The 10,468-nt window shown below is 58.2% G+C and overlaps 5 protein-coding genes across 5 annotated transcripts; 2 read left to right on the top strand and 3 right to left on the bottom strand.

Moving 5' to 3' along the window:
* Positions 1-391: 391 nt before the first annotated feature.
* Positions 392-1,606, top strand: SPRG_09339 (hypothetical protein). Its single transcript, XM_012348435.1, has one exon. The coding sequence runs from the start codon at positions 455-457 to the stop codon at positions 1,571-1,573; it is 1,119 nt and encodes a 372-aa protein (XP_012203825.1). The 5' UTR covers positions 392-454; the 3' UTR covers positions 1,574-1,606.
* A 285-nt stretch (positions 1,607-1,891) lies between these two features.
* SPRG_09338 (hypothetical protein) lies at positions 1,892-2,563 on the bottom strand (the record flags this gene model as incomplete). The annotated part of the gene is made up of 1 exon (XM_012348434.1): positions 1,892-2,563. One exon carries the CDS (start codon positions 2,561-2,563, stop codon positions 1,892-1,894), a length of 672 nt encoding a protein of 223 aa, XP_012203824.1.
* A 260-nt stretch (positions 2,564-2,823) lies between these two features.
* SPRG_09337 (hypothetical protein) lies at positions 2,824-3,445 on the bottom strand (the record flags this gene model as incomplete). Its single annotated transcript, XM_012348433.1, has 2 exons — positions 2,824-3,171; positions 3,203-3,445. The coding sequence occupies 2 exons, from the start codon at positions 3,443-3,445 to the stop codon at positions 2,824-2,826; spliced, it is 591 nt and encodes a 196-aa protein (XP_012203823.1).
* A 411-nt stretch (positions 3,446-3,856) lies between these two features.
* SPRG_09336 (hypothetical protein) lies at positions 3,857-5,684 on the bottom strand. The gene is made up of 4 exons (XM_012348432.1): positions 5,102-5,684; positions 4,570-5,055; positions 4,300-4,504; positions 3,857-4,254 (listed from the first exon to the last, which is right to left on the bottom strand). The coding sequence occupies exons 1-3, from the start codon at positions 5,645-5,647 to the stop codon at positions 4,313-4,315; spliced, it is 1,224 nt and encodes a 407-aa protein (XP_012203822.1). The 5' UTR covers positions 5,648-5,684; the 3' UTR covers positions 3,857-4,254; positions 4,300-4,312.
* Positions 5,685-6,436: 752 nt separating this feature from the next.
* On the top strand, positions 6,437-7,616 carry SPRG_09335 (hypothetical protein). The gene is made up of 5 exons (XM_012348431.1): positions 6,437-6,544; positions 6,591-6,725; positions 6,774-6,901; positions 6,963-7,077; positions 7,133-7,616. The coding sequence occupies exons 1-5, from the start codon at positions 6,470-6,472 to the stop codon at positions 7,559-7,561; spliced, it is 882 nt and encodes a 293-aa protein (XP_012203821.1). The 5' UTR covers positions 6,437-6,469; the 3' UTR covers positions 7,562-7,616.
* Positions 7,617-10,468: the final 2,852 nt, after the last annotated feature.

Here is a 10,468-nt window from a genome sequence, read left to right as displayed (position 1 = left end):
TCTGGACAGCGCTTGATCGTATGCGCTTATTCCAGCACCAAGACACGATCGTATGCAGTGTCACCCATGCAGGACGAACTGACAGGAACGTCCATGGAATGCCACCGTTTTTCAATAGTAAGCTGTACTTCTCCTGAGTATGATCACTCCGCCCAAATCGCCATCACGTGCCGACACGACAGGCCGTATCGCAAGGAACGAGAGGGAGCGGTCTTTTGGAGACTGTATGCTGCTATGTATGCGGCGAACTTCTGGCTTTTCACGTGGCAGCCTGACAGATGTGCACGGTCGGCCACCCTGTATCTTTTCGTATCATATTGTGCACGGAGTCATCGACATGTCCATGATGCGGTTCACCTCGTCCTTTTCGTTGCTGATGTTGTTGTGAAGTCACCGATCCTAAACGCACTTTTGCTTTTGCTTCGCATCGACCAAAGCAACTCCAGCGACCAACATGCAGCTCTTCCGCCTCGTTGCACTCCTCCCGCTCCTCTTCCTTCTCGAAGACGCGAGCGCGTACCGCAAGACCAAGGCGCCGCCGTCGGGCAACGGCGAAGAGACCAAGTCGATCAAGACGCTGTACGAAGAAGCGCTCAAGGAAGGCGGTAACCTCGTCGTGTACCATGGCGGTGACCATGCGCAGCAGCAAGACTACGTCGCCGACGCCTTCCGCGCCGCGTTCCCCAAGATGAACCTCACCATGGTCGTCGACTACAGCAAGTACCACAACGCGCGCATCGACAACCAGCTCGAGACCAACTCTCTTGTCGCGGACGTCGTTGCGCTCCAGACGCTCAACGACTACCCGCGCTGGAAGAAGCAGGGCAAGCTGCTGCCGTACAAGCCCAACGGCTTTGGCAATGTCTACAAGGGCTTTACGGACCCCGACGGCAACTGGCTCTCGCACGCGGTCTTTACGTTTAGTTACTTTTACGACGAGGCGTTGCTGCAGAAGAAGGGACTCTCGCCCCCCGCGACGGCCAAGGACCTCGCCGACCCCAAGTACGCCGGTCTCATCGCGTCCGCATACCCGCACGACGACGACGCGACCTTGTTCATCTACGACCGCTACGTCAAGGCGTACGGCTGGGACTGGGTCAAGAAGCTCGCCGCGCAGCAGATCGAGTTCAAGCGCGGCTCGCACACGCCCGACCTCGCGGTGACGGCGCAGCGCAAGGCGATCGGCGTCGCGGGCTCGGCGCCAGCGACCAACTCGAGCTCGATCAAGGAGATCACGGGCGCCAACGCGTCGTCCGACTACCTCGCGTGGGGCCAGCGCATTGCGATTCTGAAGAAGGCGCCGCACATGGCCGCGGCCAAGCTCTTTGTCAACTGGATCGTCTCGAAGGAGGTGCAGTCGAGCCTCATGGCCGGCTTCTCGTCGCGCACGGACGTGCCGCCGGCCAGCGGCGTGCAGCCCTGGGACATCAAGCGCGCCAACTCGGTTGCGTTCCAGACGTGGATGGAAGACCGCGCCAAGATTGAGGAGCTCAAGGCCACGTTTGCCTTGTACTTTGGCGAAGTCACGGGCGAGCCGTCGCCGGGCCAGCTCGGTCTGCACCCAGGCAAGTAAGTCGTTGATCGATGTGTCGCCCGATAACATGACAATGTGTGCGTTTTGATGATGGTTGGTGCTGGGATTGTCGCATACGACGCGCTGGGTATGGCGCGAGCGTCGGAGTGTGGTTGCGCCCCAACCTGTGGTTCAAGTCGTACTCGAGCGGTCCATCACACAACGACGTACTAGTATACTTATACTTATAGTACTCTACTCGAGACCACCTTTGCAAACGTCCACTGCCTCTCCAGACAATATGTACAATGCACACACAACATGTACGAGATAAACTCGGATGATGTTCAAGCGAATCGAAATCGCTTGACGATCTTGTCACGACGACGTGGCAGGCAACAGCGCTGCCACGTCAGTGCTCGGCGCCAGCATCGAGTAGTGGCGGTGCTTGCGCTGGGACTCGGTCTCAAAGATGACACCATTCGTGAGCAGGTGGATCACAATTGCAACCAGGTGCCGGCCGTACGTGATCCCGCCATCGTAGTACCAGGCCAACGGCATCTGCAAGCGCAGCAAGATCGCAATCACGTCGGCGGGCGTCGATCCAAACACGTCCTTGCACACGCTCTTGAGCGTGATATGGCGGCGGAAAAAGGCCGGCAGCGGCACCTCGTCGCGGGCGCACTGCGCCGGCAGCATCGTCGTCACGTCCCAGTCGTCGACCGAGACGACGAGCCCATGGCGCTCGTACGGCGCGCAGAACGCCACGAGGTCCTTCCACACGCGGCGAAACGGCAGCGCAGCATCGACCTGTGCCTGCGTCACGCCAGTCAGCGAGAGGCAGAGCGGGTCCAGCGGCGCCGTATACGTGGCCGGCCGGACGTACGCGTGAAACTCGGCGATTGCCGTCTGCTGCACGACCGAGACGACGATGGCGCGGACCTCGATGATCTCCTTCTCGTACCATGGCACGTCGAGGCCGCAGGTCGCCTCGAGGTCGAGCACGACCAGCCACACGTTCGGCTCGAGCTTGGGGTTGGTACCCATCATATCGGGTGCAAAAGGGCGTGGCGTGGGATTGGCTGTTGGAATATAGACGTGGCGTTGATTGGTGGAATGGACACGTAGCCAGCGAATCACAAACGGGACAACGACCCAGCGCATGACGATCGTCGTCTGGGGCGCATGCAGTCGCTTGAAGCACTCGTTCGCCCGATGCGCATGACGCCGGCGGTAGCTTATTCACATTGCAGTGTATCAAGTATGTAATTCCATGTCTTCAAGATGCTGAATTGGATTGTCCCAACTGACTACGTACGACGCTGTCGGGGCTGCCGAGTGACGCTGGTATGGACAAAGTCGTGGCCGCCTTCCAGCATGCGCAAGACGATTGCGGCAATGTTGCGCGTGTCATCAATGCCCGAGTGGTGTCGGCCCACAAGCGGCAAGCCCAGTTTTTGGAGCATCTCGGTCATGCCCCGCACACGCGTGCCTCGCCAGTCGCGGAATGCAAACTTGATGTTGACCCAGCGCTGATAAGCGTCGGGGATCGTAGCGCCGCTGAATCGACACTGCGTCGGCAGCATCGCGTTGAGGTCCCAGTCACCGCACGTGACAAACAGTCCGTCTTCGAGGTACGGTGCGCAGAAATCAATTCCCTTGGCAGAAAGCCTGGGCGTCCCGATAGACGTTGAGAAAGGTGGGTGCGCCATCGACCACCGCTTGGGTGATGCCCGTGAGCGAGGTGCAAAATGGAGCCAAGACACCGCCGTGGCACGTCGGTCGGATATACGAGTGAAACTCGGCAACGATGGTTGCAGCGACCACATCGATGACAACGACGGGCCATTCGATGATCTCCATTTCCTCTCGGGGCAGCGTCTCCCTGCACGTCGCTTCAAAATCCAGCACGAGGAGGTACTGGACGCCCATGCTGCGATGATGGTTAGGTTGCTGCGAATCGGACAATGTGCATCTATTACTGTACCACTGCGGACGATGTTGGTCGTGTTTGTGGAGGGCCACCTTGTTGAATCTGCACGTTCTCTTCCTCTCGGAACGTTCTCTCTGCACGGTCTCTCTCTTGTGATGTTTTCCAACACTGTACGCGCTGTTCGATGCCGTGATTTATACTCGTAGCTAGCCAGCTACATACAGAATTGGTATCGAGTTGACACAGCTCTAGCGCGGTTGGCTTTCCTTGACCCGTTCCAGTGACTCGCTGTGTTGGGCGGTTGGCGACTGGTCCTCACTCGGTGAAGCGCTCTTACCTTGACGAGGTGTACATTGCAAAATGGCAGAGTGAACTTAGCCACGTCGAACGTACTAGTCGCGCTTTTGGCTCCAGCTCGAGTGGATGGAAAACGAAACGTGTTGAGAATTACATCACACGACAGCCAGCGTCATTGGTGTTGTTGTTGGTCATACTGCGTCGTGGGCGTGACGCTGCGGTGCCCTCGCGTCGCGGCAGCTGTGGCCGAATTTCTGGTTGGTTGCCAATCGCTTGGCGCTGGGCGCGGAGCTGCTGCTGCTTGTAGTACGCCTCTGCCTCCCGCTGGAGTCGGAGCTCGTCGTCCGTCATCTCGAGCGGGTCGACACTCACGCCCGAGAGCATCGGTGGCACCGAACGCGGGCTTGGCGGTCGACGTGGCGACGGCGGCCGTGGCGCTGGCTCGGGCACCGCGCCTTTTGCCATTCGGTTTTCTTCTTCTTGGAGGCGCAGCGCCATGAGATAGTCGGCACTAGAATCATATAATTTCTTAGCCCATATCATCGCCCGATCGTACTCGTCCTCTGAGATCATGGGCGGCGTCGGCTCGGCGGGTTGCGGTGCCAAGAGCGCTTGCTGCTTCGTGTCGCGGGCAACGACCGGCGTAAACGCGCACGTAAAGTACTCGCTGTCGCCGTCAATCTCGTCGAGTTTTCCCAAATGACGCTCGGCTCGTCATAGTAGCCAGCGTCCGTGGCGAGGAGGTAGAGCGCGCCATGAATCTACAAATGCATCAGCATCATGCTCCTCACGACAATAGTCTCCATCTTTTGAAACATAGAACTACCTTGAAGATGGTCGAAAAGTGATTGTTGCGGAAAAACACGGCCAGCTCCCGCTCTTTGATGCCGTCTTCGTGCAGCAAGACGAGGCCGGCAAACGTGAGCTGGTTGGCGCTCTCGGCGAGAAATTGCTCAATGATCGGACCGTCGTGCTGGACCTGCTGGACCTTGGCGACTGCGTCCTCCATTGAGAGCGACCGCTCCTTGACCATGGTGGATGCGGCGGCGCTGCTGTCGTCGCCGACCGAGTGGTGGTCAATCACCGTCTCGATGATGTGGTTGTACGACTTGGTGCCGATGACCGAGGCCGTCGCCACGTCCTGCGGGTCGACGACCCAGCCGTGCACGAGGCGCATCGCGAGCAAATCAAAAATCGCCAGCGCGCTCGTGTACTCGAACGCGTCAATCGCGTGGAACTGAACGTTGACGTCCAAGCCGACGTGCAGCGACGGAATGAGGTCGACGACTTCCTGGACGGTCGCCTTCTCTGCCTACACCCCAGAGCATCCTGAAAGGAGAGATGCGAAGAAAATCTACCTCGGAAAAGTGGGCGTTGGTCGCGAGGATGCGCTGCTGGACCAGCTCCATGACATCGCGCGCGTACACGTAGCCTTGGCCAGCCGGCGTCGCCCGCACACACGCGTCAAGGTGCAAATGGCCCCGCAGCAAGAGCACGTTGCAGATCGCGAGCAGCGGGCACGGACCGTTGACGTTCTGGCAAATGTACAGCACGTCGCGCTGGAGGAATTTCGTCCGCTTGACCCAGTAGATGCTGTCGGGCTTGGCCTTGGGAGACGACCGAGGCGATGTCCGAGGCGATGCACCGTCGCTTGGTCTCGGCGCCGGCGCGGCTGCTGTCGGCGATGGTCGCTTCGCCTCGTCGTCCACTGTGATCACCGCCATCGTCGTCATCGCCTGGTCGAGGTGGGTCGTGTCGATCGCGCTGGCCGGCGATCGTGGGCTCCCGCGCGCGGCCACGTCACCATCGGCAGCAGACTCTGCTTCCGCCCGAGGGCTCATCACGTCGGTCATGCAGACGTCGACCTCGGTGAGGTCCACCGACGCGGTCGGGTCGTGCTGCATCTTGTCCGTTGCGCAACTCCTTGGAAAAATGAAGAAGCGATCATAAGTTTGAGGTTGGTTTACACTTGCTATTTGTATGGGACATGTCCTGTGAAATAAATTCGACTCAATTACCATAGAAAGCTCAATAAGAATGATTTTCTTCAAAATGCCTTGTTTGGCGGCTCCATCAGCCTGATTAGGCTCCAATTATCTTTAGGGTGTCAGAAAAGGACGTGAAATAGGATATTGAGACAATAGAGACGGTACTGAGAAATAGTACCGGTGCTGATGGCCCGAACTCTCAGCGAACGAGCGCGGGCAAGCGAGAGCTACTCGGGAGTGGGACCGCGTGCGTCTGCTTGGCGCCTCCGCAGCCACCAAGAGGTTGCCCTACTGCACGGTACGCGTTGGCGTGCAGTCTCTCCGGAACCGAATGAGCCCCAGGTCTCTGTCATTTAATATCGTTGCGCGATGCAATATGTAATGATAGAGGTCAATAAGACGCCAAATAGTGTGTTTATGGGCATCGAGTGCAAGAAGGCAGCGCAATGGTGCACTCCATATCGACGACAACTATATCCATGCATATATCGATCTCTCGGTAGCAGGTCACACAAAGGCACCTCTTCCCCACCCTCTAGCGATGCCTGTATCACACTATAGCTTGGCACTGCTTTCGTTGGTAGATAGTGTGATCCCAACATGGTGTGATCCTACCACGTGCGTGCGTCGACTTGGGTGCATAAAAAGCGGCTGGTCCACTCACGGGATATAGTGTTGCGTATCGTCGCCGCTCATTGGTCAACGCACTTTCGACGTTCGCAGTGACTGACGACGACCATGGTCTTTGACAAGACGTTCACGGTGGCGACGCGGCCCGCGGCCTCGATGGCGCTGCAGACGGCGGCGCTGCAGGTAGCCATCCTGTCGCCTCCAAGCGGCTCACGCAATGCGTGTGTAGAGCATCCAACGCGTGGCGGGCAATGCCAAGACGCTCAAGGACCTCGCCGAGACCTTCCTCGCCGACTTTGAGGCGTCGCAGGGTCATGGCTGGCACGTGATCGTGGGCAAAGACTTTGCCGTCGACGTGCGCTACGTACGCTCGTGTCGTCTTCTCCTGCTGGTGATGCTAACGATGTTGTAGCGCAAAGGCTGCGCGGTGATCCTCTTGCACAAGTCGACGAGCACCAAACTCGTCTTGTACCGGGCGACGCACACGTCGGCGACGCCCAAGCTCAGCGCTGACGTGCCTGCGACTGGGGCGCCTGGCCTGTACGTAGTGGCGTTCTTTCCTTGCTGCTGGTGAGTCTCACGCTTGCATCGATGCTTGTAGGAAGAGCACGATCATGGAGTCGGACATGGCTCCCAGCCATGAAGCGGCGCTTGTCCGCATGTGCGAGCGTCTCGTCGGCCTCAACTCGACCGAAGACATGGTCGCCGACCTCAAGGTATGGCTAATATGGATGCCATTGAACCATACTTTATCGCAACCATGTCGTGCAGGCGTACCTGGTGCAGAGCTATGGCAACACGTGGCACGTGGCGGTCGCGGCCAACCACGATCTGTGTGGCGCTGTGCACGCAACGCCGGGCACGTACTGCGATCTGACGCTGACGAAAGGCAAGCAGTGCACGCGCTTTGTCGTCTTTCAGAGCTCGGGCTTTGACGCGACCGTCGACTTGCTCACGCTTCTGCACCGCGTCGCGCTCGTGGTCGCGATGATGGCCGGCGTCCTCTTCCTCTTTTACAAGACGAGCTACCGCGTCGAGTGCTTGGACGAAGCCGCGTGCTCGGCCAACGAACACCGCGTCGCCAAGTCGAGCGAGTGGTGGCAGTTTGTGACGACGCTGGCGGTCGTTGCGTTGATTGGCCTTGCGTCTGTGCTGCGCATGAGCCGCAACACGATCCGGCAAAAGATCAAGCACGTGTAGAGTCATTGTCGACGATAGATAAGATGCATCACCAGTACGAATAACTGCACATGCGACGTTGGTCGACGTACTTAGTCTGCGGCTGCGAGCATGGTGCAGTGGATGGGCGTGGCAATTGTACCATGCGACGGCCGCATCGTCCAAGAGAATGGAGCTATGCATGCATCGCTTGGTGCCGCATATATCGCATGGAAGACTCGCGCGGCGATGTCGGAGCTAAAGATTGCTGTGCGTGTGTTCGTGACGTACCGGTAACCGCCTGCTGCCAGTGGCAGCAGCCTGCCACCGCCCTGCAAATGCGAATCCATATGCCAGCTGGTGCGTGCAACATCAAGTATCTTTCCGGTTACGTAGCTAGCACGTGTGTAGCTAGACAAACTGGATTTCTTAGTCTAGAACCACGACTTCTTACGGATAAAGATATACGATCGACGCGTCATGGCTAGCCAACGTTGCTTTGGGCGATTTGTTCCGGTACAATAGTAGACCAGTAGACCCTGCAGTAGACCTCATAGAACGTAGTGCCAGAACCTGGCGCTTCAATGCACGCCGTGTGCGAGAGACCGCTGCTGCCTTTCTGTGCATGCATGCAACAACCGAGCGCTTTGAAACGCTTCAAAGCGTCTGCGGCCGAGGTGCGCGAACTTGAACGTGCACAACGCAGGGTCCGACGCTTCCACATTCGCGCATCTGGGCTGCAGGTCATTTCTTTTATTGCATACAGCATTTCAATAATGCTTTAGAATATCCAATACAAACAATGAGTTCGAGTGGAATAAAAACAACAATATTATGTAATATTATGCTTGCGATTTGGTGCATCGACAAAGGGCAGTGCACAGAAACAAAGAAGTCAGTAGGGCAGTCCGAGGTCCGCTTCGAAAGGTACAATCCGTTCTTTTGCGCCTGCGTGCCTATTACCTGCCATGTCTTGGAGCTTGGCCGAGCGCTCGACGACAGTGAAGCGGCTTCTGGCCAGCCTTCCTCCCAACGAAGTGGAGCAGTCGACTGAGGGCCGCATGAAGGTCTACCATGTCAAGGCAGCGAAGCTCTCGGACGCCCTGCTCGCGCATGAGTGCAGGGCGTCCGAGAGCTGCGCTGCCTTGACACGGTAGATCTTCATACGGCCCACAGTCGACTGCTCCACTGGAGCACCGGCCAGAAGCCGCTTCACGGCCGTCGAGTGCTCGGCCGCCCCGTAAACAACAGACATGGCCGCGCAGAACGCGTTGGCGTTGATCTTGTCGTCGTCGGCCCCAAGAGCAAGGCCACGCCATGCCGCGCGTGCAGCGGGCGTCAACTTCTCGGCTATCAAAAAGCAGTCGACGGCGCCGTCGAGCCCGGCGACCAAGCTGCAGGACATGGCAGGCAATAAGCACGCAGGCGCAACGCCCAAGAAGCGCACGTATGTTTTCATATGTGGGCATCGCCTGGCACAAACCGGTCGCCATAGGACGCTGCCGACACCCGCAGCCGCGTCGCCTCCGCTCAAGCGCCTCATTGTACGTCGCCTCATTTCCAATCCGATGGAATCATTCTTGCACTAGAACTTTTTGTACGCGTCGCCACTTGTGGTGTCAGGGCAAACTTACAGACATCTCGGTACTGCGTTTCGTCCATTGACGCGGCGGCGCATGCATACGTGACAGAATATCAACGTGGACGAAGAGCACGACGCGATCAAGAAAGGTCTGGTGGCTGCGGCAAACGACGACGACGCCGCCGGATCGCGACCGCTACGAAGACGCTGTGAGCGATTTGCAACGAGGGTTGTTGTGGTATTACCGGGTGACGAGCCTACACAACACATCCGTGGTGACAGATCGGGCGATACGAAGAACGCCCCAGCGTCGCGTCGCTGCTCTCGTGTCACTCGCAGGCCATCGGTACCACGTCGCATCGTTCTCAACCTACGAATGTCCCGCCCTAGGCGAAGCCCTCGTCGCCGTCAAGCACGTGGTTGCTGTTGCGCAAGAAGCCGCGATTCTTAGCGGGGCAGTGATGCTCTTCGACGCGTAGGCCGCGCTCCATGGTCTCGCTCTGAGCGATATACGAGTAGGGCCTTCTACACACTCTTTGCGAGTGGGCATTCGGTCGCGATGAGTGTCGAGCAAGGCCGAGCTGCGATTCGCACGTCGTCAAGCCCCAAGATTCGAGCGGTACGACGCCAACGTTGACGTATCGCAAGGTAGTACTACACCACTACATTCGATATAGTGCGCGGACTCGATTTTGCTGCTGCCCCATGGCGGTGAGCACGACGCGATCATTTTCCCGACCATGTTTCCACCGTCGGCCGTCGTTGCCAACCCGTTTCCACCGCGTCACGCCAACAACCTCCTGTGCGAGCTGCGGGTGCGTTTTTTCTATGAGAGCGCACGTCTCTTAGGTGGACATAGATGTACAAGGAGCGCAACTACGAGGAGTTTATCGTAAGCACAAGTTGTGCAACGATTCGGGTCACGACGATAGCCTAGATTGCCTCGAGCCTCAACGGCAGGAATGGCGCGGTCTGGGTTCACGGCCCGCGCGGCGCTGGCAAGACCCAAGTGATCAAGTCGGCGGCCCGCGCCATCGAGCTTCACGGCAATTTCCAGTTCGGATGCAAGTTTGTCCACGTGGGCCGTATGGCACAAGACCATGCTTGCGACGACCCGGCGACCTTGGCGTTGGACGTCACGCGGCAGCTCGTGGCCGACGTTGAGGCGTGGTTTGCCAAAGACGATCTGTACCAACACCGCGACGTTGCATTTTTACATGTTGTATGTCGTAGGCCTTTCCTCGATGCCAAGGCGCTGCTGGTCCTCGATGGTGTCGACGCCGTTTCGGAAGGTCCATCCTTTCTCGAGTGGCTTCCGCGCCTCTGCGAGGATAACGCCATGTTGTTCCTAATAATTTCATCGCGCC

The sequence above is a fragment of the Saprolegnia parasitica genome, assembly GCF_000151545.1.
Source record: "Saprolegnia parasitica CBS 223.65 unplaced genomic scaffold supercont2.44, whole genome shotgun sequence".
In the NCBI taxonomy this organism is placed as follows: domain Eukaryota; phylum Oomycota; class Saprolegniomycetes; order Saprolegniales; family Saprolegniaceae; genus Saprolegnia; species Saprolegnia parasitica.
The sequence above is the reverse complement of the archived record's forward strand: the minus strand, read 5'-3'. Positions and strand labels throughout refer to the sequence as shown.